Source organism: Montipora capricornis, chromosome 10 (genome assembly GCF_036669925.1).
Source record: "Montipora capricornis isolate CH-2021 chromosome 10, ASM3666992v2, whole genome shotgun sequence".
In the NCBI taxonomy this organism is placed as follows: Eukaryota; Metazoa; Cnidaria; class Anthozoa; order Scleractinia; family Acroporidae; genus Montipora; species Montipora capricornis.
The window spans coordinates 51,205,575-51,233,467 of record NC_090892.1 but is presented as its reverse complement, the minus strand read 5'-3'; the positions used below and the strand labels follow the sequence as shown (position 1 = coordinate 51,233,467).

Sequence of the window (27,893 nt, the reverse complement as noted above, 5' to 3'; positions counted from 1 at the left end):
GGTTTATAGGTGGGTAAAGCAGGTTTTTAACAAGTAACCGCTCGACCCCAGTACTCCCCTCCCTCTCTTTATGGGGTATTTTGCATAAATTATTCGTTAAAATATAAAGCGCGCCACAATCACCAAGCGACCATTTTCAAACTAACGACTTGAAGCGTAAGAAGGTTGTATCTTTATCCAGAAAAGTTCTCAAAATGCGTGAAATCGTTCATCTCCAGGCTGGACAGTGCGGAAACCAGATCGGCGCCAAGGTAAAGTTAACGATGCACACATAACGTGTACTTTTTTGGTTCGAAAGCACTCACGTCTTCGATATTCTTTTCGCCTCGCAGTTCTGGGAAGTGATTTCTGATGAGCACGGCATCGATCCAACTGGAACCTACCATGGAGATTCCGACCTCCAGCTAGAAAGAATCAACGTGTACTACAATGAAGCGACAGGTAACTGTTTCTCTTGGAGATCAAACATTTTGATTTTGTTTCTGCCCGTGCTACGTAGTCGCTTCGCCTCGCGCCCAAAGCGTGCATGTTTGATTTGCAAGCAACGTTTCCATTTTTGCTAATTGTATAAGCTTCCAACCTTTTCTAGGTGGAAAATACGTTCCGAGAGCTGTTCTAGTTGATTTGGAACCTGGCACAATGGATTCAGTCCGATCAGGTCCTTTTGGACAAATCTTTAGACCTGATAACTTCGTTTTTGGTAAGCACAAGCCGTAAAGAACAATGTGATTTGTTATATAAAGCGTATTCAGTTGCATTTACGCAATACCGCCCGATTCTTTCTAGGTCAAAGCGGTGCAGGAAACAACTGGGCCAAAGGACATTACACAGAAGGAGCTGAACTTGTAGATTCGGTACTCGACGTCGTTCGTAAAGAGGCTGAGGGCTGTGATTGCCTTCAAGGCTTCCAGCTCACACATTCGTTGGGCGGTGGTACCGGATCCGGCATGGGAACGCTTCTCATTTCTAAGATCAGAGAAGAATACCCAGACAGAATCATGAACACATTCAGCGTTGTACCATCACCAAAAGTATCAGACACCGTTGTGGAACCTTACAATGCGACACTGTCAGTGCATCAGTTGGTTGAGAACACCGATGAAACATATTGCATCGATAACGAAGCACTGTACGACATTTGTTTCAGAACTCTGAAGCTCACCACACCAACCTATGGCGACTTGAATCATCTTGTATCAGCTACGATGAGCGGTGTCACGACTTGCCTTCGATTTCCCGGACAGGTAACGTTGGTTAATAATGTCTTCGAGAAAATTTTTCTTTTCACTAAAAATTGTTGCAAATGGAATGTTCTAAACAATTTTAGCACACAGAAGTAGTTGCAACCTTCGCTTTCATTAAATGCGTCGCTTTCAAGTTGAAAGATATTGCACCTAGTAGGTCGAAACTACGTTAAGTTAAACAGCCTCCAAGTAGAAGGTAAAATTTGGCTGCAGAATAATATAGTTTTGCTTAGTTTATTATTCGTATAAATCAAGAAATTCAACTGGCGATAACAGTATTTCGAATCACATCAGCGACCCATACATTCAAACGAAGACATTTGCCGCTCAAGCGATGTGTATGTATTTCTCAACCATTGCTCAAGACACCGCGATCCCAAACTGCGAAAATGTGCACTTGGAACTCAAACGAAATCAGATCGATATGTACAGTTGCTCAAGTTTTGATTTCGAATGAAGTACTTGTATGTAATCACAAACAAACAAAACCGACTCATAATATCTCACGCCCAGACGAACAGCTGCAATATCAGTGGCGATTTTTTTAGTTTTCATGGGACACCGTCTATTAGGAATAGCTCACAAAGTTATACATGACTAGTCAAGATATCCGTGAGAAAATTCGAGAATATTGTAACTTCTCGGCGCCTTAGCAACTAGCCTGAGTATAAAATTTATTGCGCAATGAAATGTTTCGTGAAATTTAAGAACAAGCAGCCAACTATTCACTGACGCTTTATTCAATATTCAGGAGATTTCTTTAAATTATTTATCAGCCATTTTTCAAGGGATTTTTCCTAAATAGACCGAAAACTATTTTACCTGATACCTCCCGGGTTTCTTGCAAGGTCGAGGGAGACAACGCGTTTTAAAATTGATATTTTAAAAACGAACATGGTCACTGATGAAGCAACAGTAACCTGCAGTCCTCAAAGTTTGCCAATCGATTTTCAAATAATTGTGGTTTTACTTTTTGCAAACATTTTTGAGGTATCGCTTTACAAATTTCCAATTCTCTGTTAAGTTTTGGGGCGGTAATCGTCTTAGTTGCAAATAGCAACGGTGTTGACACTTACTCCCCCGTTGTCAAGACGAATATGCTGACGACACGTTTTTTTGTGACTTCCCTTTCTGTGATCTAAAAGACTTTATTTCTTTTCATGATAAAATTTTAGCATGTTTTTTACCTTTTGTAACCCTAAAAATCGTAATCCACTGTCTGAAAGGCCCATGTGGAATTAACCAGCTGCCTTTACTAAAGGCCATTATCTTCACTGTTGCAGAGAATTTAATCCACTCCAAAACAGGCAAAAGTTGTGGGATGTCATCTTAATTTGAAGGCCTAGCATCAGTCTTCATCTGTTTGGTTTAAGAAATGCTAAATGTCAAAAACAGTTCTGTGTAAACAAAGTTAGTTATTCTTCAGAGGAATGTACTCTGCAAGTCACTGAATGCAAATATATAGCAAAAGACGTCACTGTTCGTTGCTCCTAAGGAAGGAAGCCAGTGATGCGAAACCCTTGGGAAAGGTGCTCTTTCATTAACAGAGTTCTTGTGCAAGAATGAATGTAACGGCTCTAGAAAAAGCCTTTGTCGGCCGGTCCTATGCATATGCATATGCGTCAATATTAATTCCAAGTTGGTTACTCTCTTTTTCTCATAATCTAAAACATACTCTTTTTCTCGCAGAGAGTCACCAAGATTTTGGGACCCCCAAAAAATACTTGGGACCCCAATTTGGCCGAACATGCGGGTCCCAGGACCCAGATTGAAAAATCCTAGTGCCATCCCTGTCCTAATTTTGTGAGGTGTTCACCTCTTCATTATTGTCTTTTTTTTTTTTTTTTACAGCTGAATGCTGATCTGAGGAAACTCGCTGTGAACATGGTTCCCTTTCCTCGTCTTCACTTCTTCATGCCTGGATTTGCACCCCTCACCAGCAGAGGTTCCCAGCAGTATCGTGCCCTCACAGTACCAGAACTCACTCAGCAGATGTTTGATGCCAAGAACATGATGGCTGCCTGTGATCCAAGGCATGGACGTTATCTGACTGTGGCTGCCATGTTCCGTGGCCGTATGTCCATGAAGGAGGTGGATGAACAAATGCTCAATGTGCAGAACAAGAACAGCTCCTATTTTGTGGAATGGATCCCCAATAACGTAAAGACTGCTGTTTGTGACATCCCACCCCGTGGTCTGAAAATGTCTTCCACTTTCATTGGCAACAGCACTGCAATCCAGGAACTGTTTAAGCGCATCAGTGAGCAGTTTACTGCTATGTTTAGGCGAAAGGCATTCTTGCATTGGTACACTGGCGAGGGTATGGACGAGATGGAATTCACTGAGGTAAATTTCTGCCCTTACGCTTTAGAATTTGGGGAAGAAATTGATTCAGTCTTTGTGTGGGGCAAATCAAAGAAATTATTGCTTTTAATGGAAGTGAAGTACACTTTTAGCCATTCAATCCAGGCTTCTCAGGGCTATTTTACCATTCTCTTTGGGGGTTTCTACTTTTCTACTTGTTAGGCAGTTTACAGTCACTGATAGACATAATCGGTTAACTCAGTGTCGTACCCAAAGAAACTCTTCCTGAATTTAATGTTCCTTGTGTACTGTATTTGCATGATAATGTAGCTTTCATATTTAAATGATATGGAAATGCCTGGACTAAAACATTTCCAAAGGGTTTGAATTGGGTGCAACATTGAGTCAGTCAATTAGGTCTATTGGGGAACAGATAGGTACAGTTGTAATGAAAGTTAGAAAGATCATGGCAGTTCAAAAACTTAAGCAGGTGCAACCAAAATCCAGGCTTGACAGGATTGGATCCCATTGCTGTGCAATTGCACTGCTTTGCGGACTGGGCTATCAAGCCAGAGGGAAGTTTAGGTTATATTCCTTTAGAGATAATATACGCTTAAAAAAGGTAATTTCTTTCATTATAATTATTAGAATTGTTTATTTGCCACATGACACACAAACTTACAAAGGAGGAAAAAATAACAATTCTAAGGAAATCAAAGTACTAAAAAAACTTACCGGTACCCTTATCCAGAAGGTCAGGTCACAGCCTGGGAGCTAAGTCCCCCACTCTTTTTGCCATTATAACTAGCAGGGATTGTTAAAACTGATCTCCATTTTTTTTTATGTGCTCCATCAATAAAGTCATGTGAGAATCAAACCTGAGGTGTCATATTTATTTTTCAGGCTGAATCCAACATGAATGACCTTGTCTCCGAGTACCAGCAGTATCAGGATGCAACTGCTGAAGAAGAAGGTGAATTTGATGAGGAAGAAGAGGAGGAAGGCGAAGCTGCATAAATGGCATCTTTTTTGAAAGAACCAATTCCAGTAAAATCGCATTTAAACTGATCTTTTTTTGAATTTTTTTGTTGTAGTCACATAATGTGAATAGTTTGTTAGTCTTTTCGGTAGTAGAAAAGGCTATTTTTCAAGTTTCATTTATATTTCAGCAGAGACTTTTAAAAAGAATCAAGTCATAAGTGTGCCGCAGTAGTTCTGACCTTAGCTGTAATCAGCTTATCGTGAATAAAGCTTGAGAAAAAAATTTTTTTTTCCAGATTCAGAGTGGTCAACTTTTTTGTGATAAAATTGTTCACTAAAACAGTAAAAGGGAAGGGAGATATGGGCAACTTTCACCCACACCGTGGTGAATAGTAAAATTATGTTTACAATTCCTGAACAAGTAACAGACCAATAGCTTTACCAAGAGGATAAGGCTTTGTTTCTCCTTGGCGGCATAGAGATAATCATCCCGACATCAGTCAATCAAAATGTGTGGAAAGCAATACATATGAATGACGTGCCTTCTTTAATTTGGGCTGTTTCCTCACCTTTTCCCAAAGCTCCTGTACACTAATGTTAAGGCTTTGACCTTCTCCGCCTATTGGGATTGACCAGGAATAGATTTCAGAGAACCTTTTCCTTTATTCTACAATAAATGTGCAATTAAAGCATTACGTGTATTGCAAATACCCGACTTTTCCTTGGGGGTGCAGTGGTGAGAGCACCAGCCTCCCACCAGTATCGGTCACGCCAAAATGCAGACTGCAGACCAGGGGTAAAATATGGCGTTACCCTCACTATTATTGAGAGCTAACCGTAAACAGGCTAACCTGAATGTTATTTAGGCCTAAGAAAGCTAACCGAATTTTCATTTTACAGACGGTCTGCAGTCTGCGTTTTTCAGGGTCCCCACCACAGAGGTGTCAACCTTCTGGAGATTTTTTCCATCCGGTCTCCCCACCCCTCCCCCTCGATCAACCTACCCACTCCCCCTCCCCTCCTCTCCTCCCCCCCCCCCCCCCCATAAACGCACCTTCCCATCCCCCAGCAGCTCCTTCAGAATACAGGAATATTCTGCCGCCATTGTGAATTTGCGGGAAAACAGGGTACTTATGTCAAGAATTTTTATTGGTTATTCGGAGATCCAATCAAACAATCGGTTATATGACTATGATAGCTAAAGGAAGTCATTACTGGGTTGCCTTATAAGGCAAACCCAGTCGAGGTCTACGTTTAGTTTGTTTGTTTTCTTTTTTTTTTTTTTTCGTTTTTTTTTTTTTTTTTTTTTCCGTGTCGGTAAAAGTCTTGCCTGTCACTCCCCTGGTAAGTAGTGTCTTTGTGTATAGAGCCTTCTGCGCGTATTTTCTTAGGATCGAGAGGGTAGTGGAACTGCGTAGATTTCTCTTGTGGACACAGTAGAATCATTAACTTAGCCTGCAATGGCGTCGAAAGTCATGCAACGCGAATGGCGTTTTAGTGGATCCTTAAACAAAATATACCCTTATGGAGCTCAATAATGGAAAGTCAGTTGGATAAACTAGGCATGAATCTCAAAAGCGACGAGTACTGGACTTCGACAACAATCTATCACCCGTCGAGACGAAATCAAAGTGAGCAGTATTTACCTGAAGTACATGGTAATTTGACACAATTGAGTTTCTTGTCTTCACGCACGCAATCAAATAGGAAGAGGTTTTCGCCTCTAAGAGCAAATATGTTGTTTGTTTCAATAAAATTTTCGCTGGAAAAGGATTCTGTGGTATTTTCTGCCTTTGTGAATTATAATATCATGTTGTGTATTGAATTTTCGAGCTTAAGGTTCAAATGTGATATGGGAGAAGTTTTTTAGTATTGCTCTGTAAGCAGGAAGGGTTCACAGGCCTGTTGGAAGCGTGCTTGAGTTTCAACAAAATGAGCCCCAAAATCAGTGAAAACTTGTGACGCAGATGAATAATAAAGTAGCTGCTATTTCCAAAATGATGGAATTACCTGGTGATAAATCACGTCGTACACGTCTTGGAGAGTAAATTTTGACTTTGCATAAACAAGAGTTGGGCGATTGTGATCTTTGTTTTGACTTCGCTCATTTCATTGTCAAACTTTATCACACTTGACAGAAAAAGAAACTTACAAAAACCCGGTATTTACGGGGTGGTGACTTCTTTGCCTAAAAGCAACTCACTTAACGAAACTGTCCTTTTTCAAACAACAACAAGGATTCAAACAGCTTCAATTCTTACAGAGTTCGATAAAACATGCGGTGGGGCAACCAAAGCGATGGGAGCTGTGTTGGGGTTTCAGTGTGAAAGTCCAAACGGCTACTAACACTCTTATAACTCTTTTTTCATTAGTATTTTACTAACCCACAGTCTGCAGTCTGCATTTTACCCTCAGTCTGCATATTATCCCTGGTCTGCAGTCTGCAGTCTGCGTTTTACACTGACCGGTTATTTGAGTGGTTTTTGGCAACAGAGGTTAATTATTCGTAATGCGATCGCTTCCGTTGCCGTTAGCAATGGGTCGCAAATTTGACACTTTTATCGCATTATCACATTACGCATTGAACCACGTTATCTATTATTCCTAAAAATCTAAAAATATTCGTGCCTTATCAGTTTTCGGTCGAATTTATGTCCAAGAAGGCAGATAAATTGCAGAAAATATTAGTTTTGCATCCAAAAATTCGTAATCAACGCTAAAATGACCAAATTTTGCCTAGAAAACATATTTTACTGTTATTTTTCTTAAATTTTTTCGTTCAACTTTCGCTTTTATAAAATGTTTCAGTTTTCTGTAAATAAGTTATATGCTGTTGGAAAGCTTATTTTCTTAGCTTTAAAATGATGTATTTTTTCCCCCTAACTTAAATATTTTTTGAGAAAAAAAAAACATTTTTTGGCGATGGCTGATTTACCGCGGTTTTCTCGCGGTTGGGAAAGTAGGAAGAAGAGTTAGGCCAGTAGCCAGGTTTTTAACCTCAGAAAAGGATCTGTTTCGTCGTACGAACGTGTGAGGACCTGTTAATTACCTTTTGGTTAGTTTTTGCAAGCCCGGGGGGGGGGGGGGGGGTACTCCCATATGAAACAGACGGGGATGCTCGTCGTCTCGCTTAGGGGTGTAAATTTTGGATTTTGGTCTCGCTTAGGGTGTTTCGGGCAAAGCGCCAATATTTTAAGCCGCCAAGGTCAAAATTTGCTTAAGTCACGCCCAGATTGGTCTCCTTTAGGAGTCACAAAAAGCTTGAGCCACGCCCAGATGGTCTCCTTCAGGGGTTAAATTTAAAATTTCCGACTAGCATCCCCGTGTGTTCCATATGGGAGTCCCCCCCCCCCCCCCACCTCCGGGGCTGCACGTACCACAGGCAACCCAGTGTACCCTCACGGAGGGTCTAGTTTTGTTTAGTTCTATTAACGTGTGTTTGAAACTCAGAGATGAAGAAATGCATTAAGAAACAATGAAATGAGTTTGAAAAAATCGATTTTTTTTAAACTTGGGGATGCAATTTGAGTCTAGAATGGAGAAACGTCTGTGCAAGGTTCAGAGTCGTTTTTATCCGGGAGATTTAATGACCCGTACGGGAGACCGGGAGATTCGTTCCGTATCCGGGAGACTCCCGGATAATCCGGGAGAGTTGGCACGTATGCCACCAGTATGGCTCGGGTTCGATTCCCAGACTCGCGTCATGTGAGTTGAGTTTGTTGCACTGTGAGGTTTTCTCCGGTTTCCCCTCTCAAAAATCAACATTTGACCTGAGTTCCTCTTAATTTCAGTTTACGGTGTTCCCAATTAGTTTTCCAGCTCTAGAATGACTAGACACTTAAAGGGGTTAGGTCACGCAATTTTAGACAATTTCAGCACTGATCGAATGGTCATAGAATTAACTAAAATATTAAAATAACTGTTCAAAACTATTCACCCTTGTCACACGGCGGCCATATTGTCCCGGGAGACCAAAAAAGCTTTGTTTTACCACGCCAAGCCTCATCCCCATGGTTTCCACTGCGAGGCTTGACCTTGGAAGCTCTTTTGGGTCTCCCGGGACAATATGGCCGCCGTGTGACAAGGGCGAATAGAAGAACTCTAACAAAACACAGGGAAGCCAAGAAAGAACATGGATGGACAAAACTGGAGAGGATTAAAATGGATTGAATTTGGGTAAATTTGAAAAACGTCGGCCCACCTTTTTTCAAAATGTCATTTACAAAGCTGGAAAATCATTCTCAGTTGTTATGTGGCCGTGATTTTGCAAATGAAAGACTCTTGCTGTGCCAATTTGACGTTTAGAGCTCATAATTAACAAAATTAAACAAAATTACCTAAAATAGCGTGACCTAGCCCCTTTAAATAAGGTTCCTTGCCTGCACTCGGCGCCAATTGTCCCGCTAGCCGAGAAAGCTATGTTTTGCACGCTGTACCTTGAGACTACATCTCCTTGTCCTTTTCGAGAGAGGGATTCTATAAATGGCGGTAAAAGTATCAACCAGAAAGCGAAATGATCTTGAGGATGATTACTCACATGACAAGAACATGGACGGCTCGTCTCCGTTGGGAAAGTGTTCACAAAAGACTTCAGTTTTTCAGTGGCGCTTTTTGATTGTCAAAAAAAGAATGACGATCAGTTTCAATTAAATCAGAAGCAAGCGTGCAAGAAATGAACAACAATGGTGTTTTTTACCACTTGTTCAAATATAGATGGAATTTTCTTAGGATGAGTGCAATTTTAGGCATTGAACCATCTTTGTCAGTTTTTCTCGTGACCGGCCCTTCACACTCAAATGGCATCCCAGTATCCAGTCTGGTTCAAAGCGAGCCTTTTTAGCTACAGGTCAACAATTACTATCCCTGTATCACTGGCCTTTTAAAAGGAAGGTGCGAGCATTCCTTTCATTTTGTAGAACAGTTGGGTTTTTTTTCACGAAAAAAACACTGAATGCCGAAAAAGATGTAGGATTATTCCTGGTGTTATGCAGTGCGAAGTTTCCTGAGGTTTTTAAATCGATAGTACAATCACAATATACTCCTTCAATAATCATTAAAATGAGCAGCAACTGCCAGTCAAATATCATAACTTGCCTAAAAAAAGAACAGAACACTGGGCGGAGACCTAGTGTCAAACCTTTCGTTGTTAAAACGGAAACGACTGTCACGAACTTATATCAGTTGAAAATTTGCTGAAAAAAATTCAAAGACAATTTACTTTTTTTCGCAGAGAAGAATATTTCTTTGACCGTTTGTTTTTCACTTAACATTTGTCTTGCGTATTTGCATCTAGCATTTGAATAATACAATGTCATCTTTCGATTCACAATTCAAAGGTATCCATGTGTCCGCCACCAATAAACAGCAAGCAAAATATAAGTTCACTAGGGATATGACGTCATATTACATTTCCGTATTGGGAAATAAGCCCATTGTTTTCACGAATCAGTGCATAAATTATTGGTGGTTCTATATAAATCGCGCCGCTGTAGCAACGATTACTTTCTCTAGCTCAACAGAAGAGTGAATTGAACCATATTGTGTTCGCTGAATATTTCTGAAAATGCGTGAAATCGTTCATCTTCAGGCCGGGCAGTGTGGAAACCAGATCGGCGCAAAGGTACAAAGCACATCCAGGTGAAATATTGTATGCTTGGTGCGAAAACGCTTATGAATTCTCGCTCTCTTTGGATTTCAGTTTTGGGAAGTTATTTCCGATGAACACGGCATCGATCCTACTGGTACATATCACGGAGATTCGGACCTCCAGCTAGAAAGAATCAATGTATATTATAACGAAGCAACAGGTAAACGTTTTCTAAGAGGTGAAAAATTCGACTCGTTTAGAAATTTCGCTTGCTTTGAATGTTGCCATTCTCATCAAACAACTGTCGATTTATCGAATATTTCAGGCGGAAAATATGTCCCCAGAGCTGTCCTTGTCGATTTGGAACCCGGTACTATGGATTCAGTCAGATCGGGTCCTTTTGGACAGATTTTCAGACCAGATAACTTTGTCTTCGGTGAGTAGCTTAAATTGTACGTCGCAGTACTTTAATCTGTTGTGATCAGCAACACCCAGATTTTTATTGCCCACCTAAAGCGGACCGCCACGTTTCACTTCAGGTCAAAGCGGTGCAGGAAATAACTGGGCCAAAGGACATTACACAGAAGGAGCTGAACTTGTGGATTCGGTACTCGACGTCGTTCGTAAAGAGGCTGAGGGATGTGATTGCCTTCAAGGCTTCCAGCTCACACATTCGTTGGGCGGTGGAACAGGCTCCGGCATGGGAACGCTTCTCATTTCTAAGATCAGAGAAGAATACCCAGACAGAATCATGAACACATTCAGCGTTGTACCATCACCGAAAGTATCAGACACAGTTGTGGAACCTTACAATGCGACACTGTCGGTGCATCAGTTGGTTGAGAACACCGATGAAACATATTGCATCGATAATGAAGCTCTATACGACATCTGCTTCAGAACTCTGAAGCTCACCACACCAACCTATGGTGATTTGAATCACCTTGTATCAGCTACTATGAGCGGTGTCACGACTTGCCTTCGATTTCCCGGACAGGTATGTTTTGCTTTATCGATGAATAACTATCGGTCGCAGCAATTCTCGATGTTAAAATTGGTTCTGCGAAATATTTTTAACGAGTTGAAACTTTGAACAGTGCAACCGATTTGGCAAACATGCCCACATTCATCTGAAGGCCAAGCTGCCATTCATGAGTTAAATCACGCGCGATAGAAACAGTCGTTATTTTGTCGATTTCACGGTCTCATAAAATACATCATTGCTTCGGTTCTCTTAACAATTATCAAGAATAAACGTTTGAAATAATACCGCTTGAGATCAGAATCAGCAGCATTTCCAAACCACTTGCTCCTTTTGTAATAATTGGTCTAAAACCCTCGACGACAGAATATCTATAATGTCTAAATGTGGTGCAAATATTTTAGCAAATATGTAACAGAAGGGGAGCGATAATATTAACTTGTAGGCCACTCTACTCGGAAGACACACCCTGTCAAGCAGCTGGAAATCGGGAGAGATGTCGGATATTGATCGCATCGAGATTAGGCAAGAGAAATTTTCCTTCAGAAGACGGGAACTGCAGTTTCTTCTCGTTTAGACCATAATATCTGGCCTAATTTATCGAGAATTTGGACTGATGACAATAATCATTATGACTTGGTCGCATTCATCTACCCTTAATAATCAGATGAATGAATAACAACTTTTGCTGAATTATTAATTTCGGTGCGAAAATCGGCATTAATTAAATAAAAACAGCATTTTGTTAGTACGTTTCCTCCTTAGGGAAGGATATTTTTGTAGCCAGAATGGAACACATCTTTTTTAAGAGTGGTTTTCAGTTGTGACGCAAGCACAGGCGCAAGAACAAGTAGCTTATACAAAGTGTAAACGAACGTCGGCATAAACGTCGAAATAAACTACGGCATCCGCCATTTTGTTCAAATGCTCAGACGCAGGGAATCTGGAACGAGAGCTTCGATTGGACAAAAACGTCCTCACGTAGCGAATGCCGTGTAATGCAGGCGTGAGCGCAAAGCACAAGGAAAAGGAAAATTTTGATTTTTGTGTCTGTTTGTGCTAATGCTTGCGTCAACCCCGTTTTCAAGATGAAATGAGGGCTCTTATATGGGTACACTTTTGCTTGCTTAGCTAGTGAAAGCCAAGACACAGTAAACAAATTTCACTGATAACCTTATTACACGGCCCTGCTTACAAGGATGGTGTGGAATATTTCAAAAGAACAGTGACCTTTAAGACAGCTGACCTATGAATTGTCATGACTTTGGAGGTGGTGAGGTGGTTGCTAGGGAAAGGCTTCTAGAGAATCTTGCATAACAATGTTTTGTTATAGTCATAAGAATTCACCTGCATAACAGAATTCTGTGGTCTACCATGGAGATAGAATAGTTTTGTTTATGACTTAATAAATTAGCAAATCTCCCGTCTTTTTGCAGGTTTTTGCTTATACTGTATGACTAATGAAATTTTCCTTTCAGTTGAATGCTGATCTGAGGAAACTCGCTGTGAACATGGTTCCCTTTCCTCGTCTTCACTTCTTCATGCCTGGATTTGCACCCCTCACCAGTAGAGGTTCCCAGCAGTATCGTGCCCTCACAGTACCAGAACTCACTCAGCAGATGTTTGATGCCAAGAACATGATGGCTGCCTGTGATCCAAGGCATGGACGTTATCTGACTGTGGCTGCCATGTTCCGTGGTCGTATGTCCATGAAGGAGGTGGATGAACAAATGCTCAATGTGCAGAATAAGAATAGCTCCTACTTTGTGGAATGGATCCCCAACAATGTGAAGACTGCTGTCTGTGATATCCCACCACGTGGGTTAAAGATGGCATCCACCTTTGTCGGCAACAGCACCGCAATCCAGGAATTGTTCAAGCGCATCAGTGAGCAGTTTACTGCTATGTTTAGGCGAAAGGCATTCTTGCATTGGTACACTGGCGAGGGTATGGATGAGATGGAATTCACAGAGGTAAAACTTTTAAAAAAAATTACCAAGTGTTTCTGAAAAGCGTAAAAATTAAAGTCCTGTTTTTTTTGTTCCAGGCCGAGTCCAACATGAATGATCTTGTGTCTGAGTACCAGCAATACCAGGATGCAACTGCTGAAGAGGAAGGTGAATTTGATGAGGAAGAAGAGGATGAAGGCGAACCTGCATAGAGTCGCTCTTAGAATAACCAAGTTTGCGTTCATGAAATTTGACCGTCAATTCGAGCAACCAAAATTTTGAACCCTGTATCTTGGATGTAATTCAGTTTAGTCTTGACGAGCTCAGCTCTCTTGGTCCAAATGTTAATTTGTCAAAAATAAAAAAAAAACAGTTCTGGAATTTTCTGCCAGTCTGAGTGATATCCTTTTTCTCTCCCTTGGCGAACAACTCAACTAAGTCCTCATACGCTCATTCGCTCTGACGAAGGGCTAACGCTCGAAACGTCAGCTTTTAGAATCTCTGTACGGTGGCCAATTTACATTATCAACTCCGTTGATAAAACCAAATTTTTGTAAGTCCTCATACCTCTCTAGAATTCGACTGAAAAATTTAAATGTTCAACAAATACAGTTAGATAACGGCATTTCGCACCATAAGAAACACTTGCAAAATGTTTAAATTTGTTTGCTTCTGACGAAATTAAAAGGTGATTTCCTCCATTTATCCACATTCTTTTTTGGAATCGACTGACTTGTTTTCTGATCTTTGCACGAATAGCTTTCGGTACTTTACTTTTCAGATAAAAATAGTATATTTCAGATCATCCGCCACAGAGAATTTGGCCTTAATGAAATGATAAATTAACCAGCAAATTCATTTGTGAAGCTGTACCTACCTTGGAGCAGGCACAAAGTATCTCTCCTCGCTCTTAATTCCAGAGACTACTCGTAATAATCAAAAAGAGATCTGTTAGTTATTCTTCGGGAAGAAAAGTAATAGTAAATACTTGATTCTATACTGACCAAAACTTTGGCGATGGAGGTGGGCTACGAATCTCGTCGATTCAAGAGATAAATTTCTCGGACGACGTGAATCATCCGTCTTCCCCACTCGAGCTAAGTTTCTGTAACAACTTCTATCTGACCATTCTATACATATTGCTGAAGTTCACGGTGTAATAATGCGCCCGTGAGAAGAATGACACGGTAGTTGCTTGGCAACGAGCGGAAGGAAAAATTGAAAAATCAGATTCCAAGGCACGGTTCGGACCTATGACCTCCCTAACACCAGTCGGAAACTCTGCCCACCTATCCAGAAAGGAGATAAACGACCAAGTTCCCACGAGTTCTTGTAGGTCAATGGACAATCCCACAGGTGTTACAGAGGCCGTAAATTAATTCTAAGCCTATCTTGATGTTCGTAGTTGTCGGATCAAATCACGGAAAGATTTGTTGTTCATTATCGGTAAAAGTGAGGCAAACTGTTTTTTTCTTGCTCGTGATCGATATGACCCTTGCTTCAGAAGTTTGAATAACGAACCAAAATTTGTTTTGGGGCTGGGTTTCCCCTTGGATTCCCTGCCTTTGACTTGCATCCTCGATATATTGATGTTACATTTCCACAGCTTCGTGACAGTAACGATGTTAAAATAGATTTGAGACTCGCGTCTCAACTTTTTAAAGACATGCCATCATTAGGTTAAAGCTGCCTCGTGAGTCTCAATACTATTACTGTCATGAAGCTATGAAAATGTATAATATCTTCGTGACTCTCTCCGTGCGTCCTCTTCGTGGAATCCTCTTACTGATTCTGATGTTAACCACCTCGAACAAGTGAAGAAGAATGCGGTCCGCTTTGTATACGACTGTAAACTCACAGCAAGTACTACAGGTTTAGTGAATTGTCTTGGCTGGGATAATCTTGAACATATACGTCTGTTTAATCAGTCTGTCCGTTTTCTTTAAATCCATGGCTCATTTCCCAGCAAAATCAGGTCTACTAGATTCCTCCAGCAGACTTATTTCTCAAGCAAATCTTTCAGCTTTTAGTTATTCTTTTATTCCTAGGTCCATAACGATTTGGAACTTGCTCCAAAACAGTGTAGTGTTCTTGAAAACATTGAGCTCCTTTGAGCCGCCGGCTCTGCCTGCCATTAGATCGTTAAAGGCACCTCCGCAGGCTATAAACGCTGACCGATCCCATTCAGTACTAGAGAAATCTATTTTTGGGAGTATTTATTCTAAGCTCTAAGCTATAATTGGTCTGCGTCACATAAGTATGAGATACCTTCGAAAAAAGGGCTTAGTACAACAGTTTGTTTTCTAGCTAAAAAAGTAGACAAAATAGTCCAAAACATCAGCTTTTATAAGGAAACTGAGACTATATAATGCTAGAAATCACGCCAAATTTCACAGCGATCGAGCGTAACGCTAATTTTTGGCGATTTTTTTCGTGTACGCCAATACGGAAAATGCATTCTGGCGAAAGAAAAAGTTGCCTTGCGCACTCCCTATAAAGATTGGTTGTTCATTTGACATCGTCATGGTAACGCAAACTACGTCACAATGGTTTGATATGTTCCGTAGAGTCAAATCAAAACGTCGCCAAAAAACGTGGTGTCCTTTCAGATTCACTTCAGTAAAAGTCTTTTTTTTGTCAAAAAGGAGAATAATGCGTGAAATCGTTCATCTCCAAGCTGGCCAGTGTGGCAACCAAATTGGAGCTAAGGTTAGTCAGTCTCGTTAAGTTCAATTAAAAACTGTGTTGTTTAAAAGACCCCGCTTGATTCATTCATTCACTATTTTATTTCAGTTCTGGGAAGTTATCTCGGACGAACACGGCATCGATCCGACAGGAACTTACCACGGAGATTCTGACTTGCAGTTGGAAAGAATAAACGTCTATTACAACGAGGCAACAGGTAATGTTGTACGAGATACTTCAGAAATGGATAGTTGTCTCCCTTTACATAGTTTTTCAATGGTCGCTTTTTGCTTTATTTCAGGCGGGAAATATGTGCCAAGAGCTGTTCTTGTTGATCTCGAGCCTGGTACGATGGATTCAGTTCGTTCAGGGCCATTTGGGCAAATTTTCCGACCTGACAATTTTGTTTTCGGTGAGGAATAAGCTTAATTAAGCTTATGTGGTTCAAGATAATTTTACTTAGATTGGTTCTTAAATTAAAAATATCAAACATGCAGACCCCATAGAACTCATTCAAGTTGTTGTTATTTATAGTTTTCTCTGCGGTATCAGACTGAATTCACGCTTTCAGTATTTGTTCCTGTGAAGCAAGTTGTCCGCTGTTGCCTCACTATAAATATTCAAAACGGTAGCCGTCTCTATCTTGGCCAGATACGTAGTTGCCTGAAACTCGAACGGATCGTAATAAGACCAAATTTCCCTTTTTTATCGTCCCATTTATGGTGCTTGTTGTCTTAAAGTAAAAATACAGGAGCACCCAACGAAAATTATTTTCAAAATGCATAGTAATAGGAAAAAAACTCACAAGAAAACACTAATAAAACACTTTTTTCGATTTTTTTGCTTTTGCTGGAAAAAAGGTGTTCCGCACACCCAGGATGAGCAAAATTCCAGCTCCCAGCTAGATAGTGAGGGAAAATTAAAAACTTGCCAGCCAGATGAATTTCCGCTGGGGAATTCTGACAGATATTTTGCGGAACACCTTCATTGGATGCCCCTGAAAATATGGTCTTGCTCCCTCGTTCATGATATTCTTTTCCCAGTTTTGATGTTGCCTTGCTCTCTAAGCCGTGTTCCAGGAATTCTTAAGGAGGCCGCTCAAACCAGTTTCAACAAACTGTACCATTTGGAAGGATTAAATCCACCCAGCTGTTTCACCTAACGGCAAAGTTATGGTAACATAAGAAGCATCAATAATTGCTTAACAACTCATTTATGTGATGTAATAGGTCACCATGGCAATAAAGCAGCCGTTTAGAAATATCCCATATTTTGTTGCCTGAGATAAAACTCTCTGCAAAGTTAAAAAAATATTCCAGAGCGAATCACTCTCTGAATCTGCTGCAGAGAATATTTTTAAGCTTTGAAGAGAGCTTTATCTCAGCCTAATTGTAAATAAATAGGAATAAAAATTGATGGTCACCTAGTTTGTTTTTGAGACACAAGCATTTAAATACAATATATATGGCGTTTTTAGATGGCTCTTTTGCTTCCATGGTGACCTATTTCGTCACATTAGTTAGTGCATCCTGTTAAGTAATTATTGCTCTTCCATTTGTACCCATTTCAAAACTCCAAGGGTTAAGATTCTTTGTGTATTGTATTTGCATTATAATGTAGCATTCACATTTAAATGATGTGGAAATACTTTGAACAAAACGTTTTATTCGGGTTTCAATAAGCCCTTGGTTTTGGCGAGCCTAATAACACTGAAAATGAAGTTTACTCCCTCATGATTGCTCTAGCATTTCGTGTTTTTATTTCATAAGTACTGAAAAGCCGGGAAAGAGTCACAAAAATATTCACTTTTGTGGCTATCTAGCAGTAGTAATTACACAAACGGGGAATTTTCTGGAACAGACAAAACACCTCAGAGGTCAGATTTTCACTCAGTTTTGCCTTCCTATTAGGGCACCAAATCTCTCATATTAGCCTTCGTATCTTGTTTTTAAGCTGACAATAGAGTCTTGCAAACTTGAAAAAAATAGGGGTTTATATTTAAATCTTCCCTTAGGTCAAAGTGGGGCTGGTAACAATTGGGCTAAAGGACATTACACGGAAGGCGCAGAACTCGTGGATTCTGTACTCGATGTCGTTCGCAAGGAGGCAGAAAGCTGCGATTGCCTTCAAGGCTTCCAGCTCACACACTCGTTGGGCGGTGGAACCGGCTCCGGCATGGGAACACTTCTCATTTCTAAGATCAGAGAAGAATACCCAGACAGAATCATGAACACATTCAGCGTTGTACCATCACCGAAAGTATCAGACACCGTTGTGGAACCTTACAATGCGACACTTTCGGTGCATCAGTTGGTTGAGAACACCGATGAAACATATTGCATCGATAATGAAGCACTTTACGACATTTGTTTCAGAACTCTGAAGCTCACCACACCAACCTATGGCGACTTGAATCATCTTGTATCAGCTACGATGAGCGGTGTCACGACTTGCCTTCGATTTCCCGGACAGGTATGGTTGACTGTATCGATGAATAGCTATCAGTCGCATCAAATCTCGATGTAATCAGGTTATCACCTTAATTACGTGAACCTCAGGTGGTTAGTCAAACATACTCAACAACAATTCAATTTTGATTTCTTTTCGGTCCAACTGAACAAAATGGTATTTTTCAGTTAAACAAATATTCGAATATCTTCTCGCAAATACTTTTTCTTGACATATCGTTAAAACACATTGTATCGAAAAAAGCAAACAAGCTTTAAACCAAACAATGCAGATTCTTACAGCAGATTTTAGCCGATGTATCACCTCAGACGACCCCACAAATCGCCGATCGTAACGCATAACAAATCCATAGCCCCGGCGCTGTGGGCGAGAAAACGAAACCGAGACAATACCACGTTTAATTTCCTTATTTTTTGCATCTGATTGGTTGAAAACGTGGCGCGAAATACTTGGAGCTTACTCTGCTTGGAGCCAATTATAAAGCCTAGATATCAAAACCAAAGCAATTATCGCAAGTGTATTGGCTTCCGATTACTCGAACTCCAAGTGACAAAGAGAGTCCCACGCTTGAAATGGTGAAAGATAGTTTGATGAGATTCCTAACAACTGTTCGCAAAAGGCAGGTTGCCTACTAAAGTGTCTTTTATGTAACATTTCTATTGTCTCTTTTTTTTAGTTGAACGCCGATCTGAGAAAACTCGCTGTAAACATGGTTCCCTTTCCGCGTCTTCACTTCTTCATGCCTGGATTTGCACCCCTCACCAGCAGAGGTTCCCAGCAGTACCGTGCCCTCACAGTACCAGAACTCACTCAGCAGATGTTTGATGCCAAGAACATGATGGCTGCCTGCGATCCACGGCATGGACGCTATCTGACTGTGGCTGCCATGTTCCGTGGTCGTATGTCCATGAAGGAAGTGGATGAACAGATGCTCAATGTGCAGAACAAGAACAGCTCCTATTTTGTGGAATGGATTCCCAACAATGTGAAGACTGCTGTCTGTGACATCCCACCCCGTGGTCTCAAGATGTCTGCCACCTTCGTTGGCAACAGCACTGCAATCCAGGAATTGTTCAAGCGCATCAGTGAGCAGTTTACTGCTATGTTCAGGCGCAAAGCCTTCTTGCATTGGTACACTGGTGAGGGAATGGATGAGATGGAATTTACCGAGGTAAGACTAACTTTGTTCTTTCCTGCTTTTTGTTAGTAAATTAGTGTCGCAATATTGTTTAAAAGCTGTTTAATGCGGTTTGCGTAGCACCAATTCGTATTTGTCCTTTTTTATGACATATTAAAAAGCGTAGCGTCGTGTCTTTCCGATTTTCCGGCTGGCCCGTAGTTGCCAGAAGCTTTGTTAGCGCGAACCTGCGTTAACTCAAAGTTGTTATATACTCAACAGAATACCGCGTTTCTGGTACCTGTTGCAGAAATGGGCCATAGAGTGCAACAGAAGTTATAGAGTACAATACGGAAGTTGTTATGGAAACACAGCAATTGAGTAATTTTGTTGAATTTGTGATAATTAAAAAATCGTATCAGTGAACTTGTTCGTGTATTTCGTGATTTATGGATACTCGTGATGTTTTGAAAGTTCTCAAAATTGCGCTCGCCAGTTTCGCGAACTTTCAAAACATCACTCCTTAACCATAAATCTCGAAATGCACTCTAGTTCATACGATTTTCTATGCCTATTACATATAAATATAAAACTGAAAACCGCATCAGTTACTAAGTTTACTCCCATCCTTTCTTTCCAGGCTGAATCGAACATGAATGATCTTGTTTCTGAGTACCAGCAATACCAGGACGCGACTGCTGAGGAAGAAGGCGAATTTGATGAAGAAGAGGAAGAGGGCGAAGCAGCATAGAGTTCTTTGTTCCGTTTGCTTCACATTACATTTCACTTTGTTAACTATCCTTGACGATTTGAATTGGAAGATGTTTAATAAAACCTAACCTTTGTAGATGATACTGACATCAATTTGTGCGTTGATAGCCCACACGCTGACAAATTGATAGCGCATTGATTTTCAAATCTTTTGCATCGTACGGGAAGATAATTTTTTTGGACATAAAAAAGCACTGCTCGGCATTTTTAACGTCGCATTCTTAAAAGAACCGTACTGTTATGCAGCTTCTTGCAGGTGTTGAATGTTTTTTGGCATAAAACGTAGTAACTTGAAAGGTGCAATCACCGGAAAGTGATTTCAGCGTGGAAGCGAGGTTTTTAAAACTCCAACAAAGGCAACCGGTTTCTGGTTCCTGTTTTGGCGCACTATTTTTTGAAAGGATCTTACGTGAAACACATGAATTATTGATGTCCAAATCGAGACGCAGATTTATCAATACCCCCGTCGAACGGCGAAGATAACAAACCGTTTGCCTCAAACGAAATGTTCCTTGTTTGTGGATTGGGTCCACCGAATTGCCTGTCTTGTTTCCCTGTGTAATGCGCGAAATTGTTAATGTTCAAGTCGGCCAATGCGGAAACCAAATTGGCTACAAGGTGTTTTAATATTAGTGACTCGAATAGACACTCGCGTGTCGCTACAATTAAGCCATTGGTCTTATTCCTTTTCTCTGGTATTCAATTTAAATGCAGTGACCGTAATTGTAAATCTTCGCTTTTGTTGTGGTAGTTTTGGGAAATTCTTTGCGCGGAACATGGCATAGATGAAGAGGGAAATTACAACGGCAATTGGAACACGCAATTAGAGAAAATTGACGTTTACTTTTCCGAAGGCGCCGGTAAGTTAATTAGAAAAGGAATAGCTCGATGATAACTGTAAACTTGGTGCTCTCGAGCAAATGTTTTTTGCAGTATAAGCGGCTGAAATCCAGCAAAATATCAACCAAAATTCTACTGTCCTTCTTTAGTTAAAAACATTTGTTCGTCTCACAGGAAACAGATATGTACCACGGTCCGTTCTGGTGGACTTGGAGTCGGGAACTATGGATTCGATTCGCTCAGCTTCATTTGGGAAAGTTTTTCGTCCGGACAACTTTATTTACGGTAAGAGTGGATTAATTAATGCTAAATCGTTGAGATCAGTAAATAGGGAATTAACTTAGCGATGAAAACGTTTACTAATGAACAATATTTGATGTCCTTGTTGTTCATCAGTGCCAGTTCATCTTCTTATGTCATAGATCCAAAAAAGTCGGCCACGTTCTATTTGCATTTGTGAAATACACAAACGAGACAACTGAAGTGTAGCAATAGATTGAACTCCAAACACTTGCAAGAGATTTTGTATTAAGGATATTTAAATTGGCCAATTTAATACGCAAACATTTGTTATCGTGTTTGGACTGTTTACACAACAATCGTGAAAACCATTGGTAAGTTCCGACCAGCTGCATTGAAAAATGATCACGATTGTTGGCTTCAATTCAAGGAAACCCAGCATTTTTGTTTCATTCCTCGACGTTCTCAGTGTAATATTGGTCATCTTGCGCTTTTCCTGTTTAGTCACAACCGTATCGAGCGCGAGACAATTTTCGGAAGTTTAATTTTGCTTAGGGCTCACAAGTAAATGTCGTCACATGAAACGCTTTGCTGCCATCGGAAATTTTTCCAAAAACATTTCCACGGAGTAGCACTCCTCCAAAACATAATGCTATTATTTTCTTCACTGATTTGATGATAGTTGAAAGCAAAGCGGAATATACTTGTGGGGCTAAACAAACGGTGCTGTTATTGAAGAGGCCACTCTTGTGTCTTCAATAACTTTTCTGGAATTTGCATTCTCGATTATTCTTTAAGCGTACGGCAATTTTTTTCGATGATGGCTTGATGACAAAATTTTTGATATCATCCGTGCAGAAACACTGACTTCAAAAAATAGAAGGCAATGTTATTTCTTTTGGTGATATTTCCAATAGTTAGTAATGATTCGAGGATAAGTAAGTAATGACCTTCAGTGGCGCATCACTGAAAAAGATCTTGGAATTGTCGTTGTTTTTCGTTTCAATAAATATTCATCGTGCCGAAAATATTCCGAAGGAAAACACATCCTATCTGGAACTTGCAATTGCTCAGAACCAGCCTACTTTTACTCATTTCGTTTAATTAACCATTTGCGCATACAGAAAATGTGGCCCACCATGGAGAAGTCTTACAACCTTAATCCCAAAAACAAAGAGAAAACGTTTTTTTTTTTATTTTTAATTAACGGACTTGATGCCCCTAATTGAGCACTTTTGTTAGACAAATTGTTGGTGACCATATAATTCCCTCATTAGAATGCCATATTAAAAAATCAAATCCTTTGCAAACCGTTCAAGCGAAAAACATTCATAGGTTGCGTTTATTATGGCTCAGAGAGATGAAAAAATAGTTTCTAGAACAAAAGTTAACGACTGGGAAAAGAACAAAATAGACTAGACAAAAAAGAAAAGAAATAAGAAAAGAAGCAGCCAGTCCTACCCAGATGAGCATTTCTTGGCACCTTACAGAAGCTCGAAGAGAGAATAAAATTGTTTGAAAACTACCCTGTTTGATAACGATGTGTTCTGCGGCAACTTATCTCTTGAGAGACGGCTAAGAATGGCGAATTGTACAAACTAGCGGTATTGAAGAGAATATTGAAGAGGGCACGCACTTAATTAATATAACACCCACACGTTTGATGAGTCTAGGCGTACAAGACCTCCTCTGATATAAAATACGGCCATTGCCGCTGGTGATGAACAGAGCATCGTAGATATTCTCTGTGTTATCTGGCCATTTAAGTTTGATCTAAAACAACACACGAACAGTGGTAACAAACTTGGTAAAACGCATATCAATAGCTTGACGTTTCGAATGCTACAACATTCATCCTCAGAAGCAATATTCCGTTAGGAAATACGAAACTATATTTAAATATAGTAGACTGAGACTGGAAGTTATATAAAGAGAAAATTTCATTGGTCAGCAATGATATTTGATAATTAAAATAGGAGTACTTTTTAACTACAAATGTTGTCACTAAGAGATGGCTTAAGTTCCTGAATCAACAGTGTTTCGAAACGTCAAGCTTTTAATATGCGTTTACTATGTTTGTTACCGCTGTTTGTGTTTTGTTTTTGATGAACAGAGTAGTCAATGAGATGACACCAGAAACCCATAAGGGTTGAAACGTGTAACGCGCGTTCACAGCTTCCGAATATTTCAGTGCCATATTTGGAAACCCCTCGCTCCAGTTAATTTCGCGCGAGAACATTGGTGGTATTGCGTCACGGTGTTTTTGCGAACTGATTGGTTGGGTTTCTCTCTTGTTGTTCCAAATATGGTACTTGGCAAATTGAATATTCAGAAGCTTGTTTCCCAGCACACAAGGGGCCGTTACACGTTTCAACCCTTATGGGTTTCTGATGACACCCAATAGACCATTTTACAGTTGTGTGCTTAGTTTCCTGGCCTTTGAATGAAAGTGAGGCTGGAGTTGACTTTGCTTTGATAGACCTCACTGCTTTTCTTATGCAAATTCCTACTACTGAGGTTTCTATCAAAGCAAGGTCAACTCCGGACTCACTTTCGTTCAAAGGCCAGGTAACTGAGCACACAATTGTAAGTTGTCCGGTTCCTAGAGTTCCCTAGAAGATATCCCTCATCGATTGTTGCAGTCAACTTACTTTTTAATTCTCATTACCTTACCTTACCTTACCTTACTTACTCGATAACAGGCGAATGCGGGGCGGGAAACAACTGGGCGAAAGGCTTTTACTCCAACGGATGTAATCTCCTGGAAGAAGTGTTTGACGCAATCAGAAAAGAGGCAGAGACATGTGACTCAATTCAAGGCTTTCAGGTGGCGCACTCATTGGGCGGTGGCACTGGATCGGGGCTGGGTACCTTGATACTGTATCATTTACAAGAGGAATACCCCGATAGGATCCTCAGCGCAGTCAGCGTGTTTCCGTCGCCCAAAGTTTCTGAGATAGTCATCGAACCATACAACGCCACCCTGGCGGTGCACCAACTGATCCAGACCACCGATGAGGTGTTTTCGTTCGATAATGAAGCGCTGTACGATATTTGTTTCAGAACGCTAAGACTTGAAACCACAACATATTCAGATCTGAATCATATTATATCTACCACTATGAGCGGCGTGACCACGTGCCTTCGCTTTCCCGGTCAGGTATGTGTTAAAATCAAATTGATATTTGGATACTCTTAAGCTGACAGAAAATTAATTTGTAAGTGAAGAAAGATGAATGGAACGGACGAAGGAAGGAAGGAAAGAAAAGAAGCCCCGGGAGGGAAGGGAAGGGAGGGGGGGGGGGGAGAGGGACTGAAGAACGTGATTTTCCAAATGTTATGTGCACAACGAATTTTGTACCTATTACATGCTTTTCCATAGCCTACGTCCAATAAACCTGATTTTGAGTTACATGATGTAGATTAGTACTCCCTTTTTTTTACAGTTGAATGCTGACATGCGCAAGCTGGCAGTAAACATGATTCCGTATCCTCGTCTTCATTTCTTCATGCCTGGTTTTGCACCACTCACCAGCAGACAATCACAATCCTTTCGTGCTGTCTCCGTCACTGAATTGACTCAGCAAATTTTTGACGCCAAAAACGTTATGATCGCCTGCGATCCCAGAAATGGCAGGTACCTTACTTACGCCGCCATGTTTCGCGGTCAAAAACTGTCCATGAAAGAGGTCGAGGATCAGATGGCCAGCGTTCAAGAGAAGAACTGCGGGTATTTTGTGGAATGGATCCCACACAATGCTAAAGTTGCGGTTTGTAACGTTCCTCCTCACGGGTTGAAAATGTCGGCTACCTTCATCGCTAATAACACAGCTATACACGAAATGTTCAAAAGACTCAACCTTCAATTTAGAGTAATGTATCGGAGGAGAGCTTTTCTTCACTGGTTTACTGAAGAGGGAATGGACGAATTGCAGTTTACACAGGTAGGTTTGCTTCGGTTTGGGGAAGAGTGTTAAACCTTTGCACGAATGGAGCCTATATAATAATAATAATAATAATAATAATAATAATAATAATATGATGATGATGATGATGATGATGATGATGATGATGACATTCGTACATATTGAGCCTTTATTGCCCCTTTCATTAACATGCTCACTTCCGAATACATGTTTCGTTCTTTGCGGCCGCCAATCATTTCTCGGGAACCGTTGGAGCACTGTTAAAAAAAAAAACGGGGGTGGAGGTCTTCTAATAACAGTGCCGCTTTTGAAAACCGCGAAAAACACTGTTGCATGACATTCGAATTTTGTCCGTTTCTTTGGCAAGAAGATTCGAAGCGTGTACTGAAAACACGAATGCTGTTAGTGGTTCCCAGTTATTTCCAGTTGGTGGCTTCCATTCTGATGTCTTGGGATGACATCCTACCTCACGACTGATTCCCTAGAATTTAATTTTTGACATACTGTAGAGGTGACGATGTTTTTCTCCACCAACACTTGACTCCTCCCAACTATCCGCATTTTTTTTTCCTCGAAACAATGTCTCCCGAAAGCAAAGTATCATGTAAACTTAATTGCTATATTCAAGAGGTGCGTTCTACTCATAATTAGATAAAAGCCTTAACGACGACGACATGTCTAGTAAGACATTTGACAAGTTGAACTTAAGGTTATTGAGTGGGGTGGGACCTTCAGTGAAAACTTGCAGATATTAGGTCTGTGGAGTCTATGGAGCCGTGAGACCATCCTTGATAGTTTCTTTGTAGCAAATATTCTTTGTTTTCAACCATGTAATCGGTGGCCACTATTTTCAGCTGAAACAAATTTAAAAGAATTTCAACATTGCCGCCACGATATTAAGTGAACACGAAGGAGACATGTGGTTTTTGTTTTTTTCGTTGCTTATGTCTTGGATTTAATCTGTTGTTTGTTTGTTTTCAAAGATAAAAGTTAGTCGCAGACATGAGCACTACTTGAAAAAACAGTTTTGAAAAGAAGACCTTTGATACAATCAGGTGTCCAGTCACGCGTGTCTCGGAGGTTATGGGCAACGTGTTAAGGACGCTGCCTCCTGTTGTTATCGCGCATACGTTCTGCGCTGAATCTCGAGATACTCGGATTTCCTATCTAATTAAAACAGGGATATTTTTGCGTGGTTCAAAACTATGCGGAGAAAGCAGAAGTTAGCAAGTGCTCTTGGTATCCAAAAAGAAAATAGGGGCTGACCATGCATTTTTCAGAGATAATTAAGTTTCAATTTGGAAAAGAACGCCATTCATTGCTTTGTATTTCAAAGCTCTTTACAAATATTGTTGATTAATTATCTTCGAAAAATGCGTGGTTACCCCCAATTTTTTCTGGATTTCAATAACACTTGTTGAAATCTGCTTTTCCCGCACATTCAGTAAACCGCGCAAATATACTTTTGAATTAGTAGCCACCGTCCTTACACGGAAAACAGCTTTGCCCTTTTACTTGCTAAAGTGATCATCACACTTAACAATATCTTTCATTTCTATCCTTGCAGGCAGAATCAGATATGTTAGACTTAATTTCAACTTATCAACAGTGCCAGGATCTCAAAGTGGACGTAAGTCTCGGCGACCTGGAAATAAAGGACCTTGAAGAGTTCGAGGATTCTTTAGAGACCTGGGACTGCATCGACGGAAAAATGAACGTGCATGCGCAAAATTCTTTGGATTCACGAGTTCCTGACATGCACTGCTAAACTAACGAACAAAACTTTAGATAAAAATATGCTGCGGACGGAAATTTGGCTTCACTGTCGCAACATGTCAATAACAAACCAGTGGACAGAGTTTAGTTTTTTTGCTACACATCACTGTTTGTTTCCTTGTTTAGATACTCTGAAGAATACGTACGATTCGAGGAGTCAACTGTAAGACACAGCAAACAAATCATAAAGCACAGTAATGACGCGCCCAAATTACGGAAGTGTTAGAGTTGTATTGATCACGGTCAAATAATTTGTAATAAATCGGAGCATTTTGCTGCGTGGTAGAACTATGTCAAATCTTTCACGGACGGAAATTTGGCTTCACTGTCGCAACATGTCAATAACAAACCAGTGCCCAAAGTTTTTTTTTTTTTGCTACACCTCACTGTTTCCTTGTTTAGATACTCTAAAAAATACGCACGATTCGAGGTTGGAGGAGTTAAACGTTAGAAACAGCAAACAAATCAGAGTTAGAGTTGTATTGATCAAGGTCAAATAATTTGTAATAAATCGTTAAGGAAACGCTCCCTTCGGAGCCTTTTGTTGCTTGGTAGAGCACAGGGGCATTCTGTCTGCGCGTGCGCGACTTTGAGATCTCTTATGAGTGTATCCGCTGGCCCGCCATAAGCAGAAACCAAAATAATGGCGGTCTACCTGGCGAAGTTTCGAGTTCGTGTCGTTATCTGTGTAGTTTATCTTCCTTGCCTTACGTGTAGACGGTGTCAAAAGATCGAGAAACGGTTGGGCTGTTTATGGCAAAAAGTCACAGCAAAGTACTTTCGAATAATAAGGGGACAACAAGTTGTTTTGGTGTGGAACTCTCACGTAGTCAGTAATCTTGCGAAAGTTGGATAATTCGAAGGGCTCTTCAAACACACATAAGCAGACTAGACAGACATTTTACCGCGTTAGTTTTGATTCCAACCTACGTGTTTACCTCTCACTGTTCTCTCTTTTGCTCTGTTGGGCATTCTTGTTTGAAATGTGTTAAAATATCGAGAATTTCAGCTACATTATGAAA

The 27,893-nt window shown here is 40.5% G+C and overlaps 3 protein-coding genes across 6 annotated transcripts; all 3 read left to right on the top strand.

The window, feature by feature from the left end:
- Positions 1–92: 92 nt before the first annotated feature.
- LOC138021987 (tubulin beta-4B chain-like) lies at positions 93–5,237 on the top strand. Its single transcript, XM_068869013.1, has 6 exons — positions 93–251; positions 333–441; positions 590–700; positions 787–1,244; positions 3,096–3,590; positions 4,452–5,237. Exons 1-6 carry the CDS (start codon positions 195–197, stop codon positions 4,563–4,565), a joined length of 1,344 nt encoding a protein of 447 aa, XP_068725114.1. The 5' UTR covers positions 93–194; the 3' UTR covers positions 4,566–5,237.
- A 4,747-nt stretch (positions 5,238–9,984) lies between these two features.
- Positions 9,985–13,428, top strand: LOC138021986 (tubulin beta-4B chain-like). The gene is made up of 6 exons (XM_068869011.1): positions 9,985–10,149; positions 10,228–10,336; positions 10,442–10,552; positions 10,656–11,113; positions 12,577–13,071; positions 13,146–13,428. Exons 1-6 carry the CDS (start codon positions 10,093–10,095, stop codon positions 13,257–13,259), a joined length of 1,344 nt encoding a protein of 447 aa, XP_068725112.1. The 5' UTR covers positions 9,985–10,092; the 3' UTR covers positions 13,260–13,428.
- A 1,387-nt stretch (positions 13,429–14,815) lies between these two features.
- LOC138018851 (tubulin beta-4B chain-like) lies at positions 14,816–27,427 on the top strand. Of its 4 annotated transcripts, none has more exons than XM_068865534.1 (6): positions 14,820–15,756; positions 15,841–15,949; positions 16,034–16,144; positions 17,747–18,204; positions 18,878–19,372; positions 19,959–20,167. In XM_068865534.1, exons 1-6 carry the CDS (start codon positions 15,571–15,573, stop codon positions 20,067–20,069), a joined length of 1,470 nt encoding a protein of 489 aa, XP_068721635.1. In that variant the 5' UTR covers positions 14,820–15,570; the 3' UTR covers positions 20,070–20,167. The 4 variants fall into 4 exon arrangements, with proteins under 4 accessions (XP_068721634.1, XP_068721635.1, XP_068721633.1 ...); XM_068865532.1 differs by lacking the exons at positions 18,878–19,372; positions 19,959–20,167 and adding exons at positions 24,616–25,113; positions 26,663–27,427 and having other exon boundaries at positions 15,270–15,756; XM_068865535.1 differs by lacking the exons at positions 14,820–15,756; positions 15,841–15,949; positions 16,034–16,144; positions 17,747–18,204; positions 18,878–19,372 and adding exons at positions 20,841–20,949; positions 21,104–21,214; positions 23,872–24,329; positions 24,616–25,113; positions 26,663–27,427 and having other exon boundaries at positions 20,087–20,707.
- Positions 27,428–27,893: the final 466 nt, after the last annotated feature.

What these genes read in the sequence shown, in the direction of transcription:
- LOC138021987 (XM_068869013.1), top strand. Translation starts at nt 195, where the DNA reads ATGCGTGAAATCGTTCATCTCCAGGCTGGACAGTGCGGAAACCAGATC. An exon ending in GCCTTCGATTTCCCGGACAG is followed by an intron (nt 1,245 to 3,095) that starts GTAACGTTGGTT and finishes TTTTTTTTACAG; the next exon opens with CTGAATGCTGATCTGAGGAA. An exon ending in ACGAGATGGAATTCACTGAG is followed by an intron (nt 3,591 to 4,451) that starts GTAAATTTCTGC and finishes TTTATTTTTCAG; the next exon opens with GCTGAATCCAACATGAATGA.
- LOC138018851 (XM_068865532.1), top strand. Translation starts at nt 15,571, where the DNA reads ATGGTAACGCAAACTACGTCACAATGGTTTGATATGTTCCGTAGAGTC. An exon ending in GCAACCAAATTGGAGCTAAG is followed by an intron (nt 15,757 to 15,840) that starts GTTAGTCAGTCT and finishes ATTTTATTTCAG; the next exon opens with TTCTGGGAAGTTATCTCGGA. An exon ending in CTATTACAACGAGGCAACAG is followed by an intron (nt 15,950 to 16,033) that starts GTAATGTTGTAC and finishes GCTTTATTTCAG; the next exon opens with GCGGGAAATATGTGCCAAGA.
- LOC138021986 (XM_068869011.1), top strand. Translation starts at nt 10,093, where the DNA reads ATGCGTGAAATCGTTCATCTTCAGGCCGGGCAGTGTGGAAACCAGATC. An exon ending in ATATTATAACGAAGCAACAG is followed by an intron (nt 10,337 to 10,441) that starts GTAAACGTTTTC and finishes CGAATATTTCAG; the next exon opens with GCGGAAAATATGTCCCCAGA. An exon ending in ACCAGATAACTTTGTCTTCG is followed by an intron (nt 10,553 to 10,655) that starts GTGAGTAGCTTA and finishes GTTTCACTTCAG; the next exon opens with GTCAAAGCGGTGCAGGAAAT.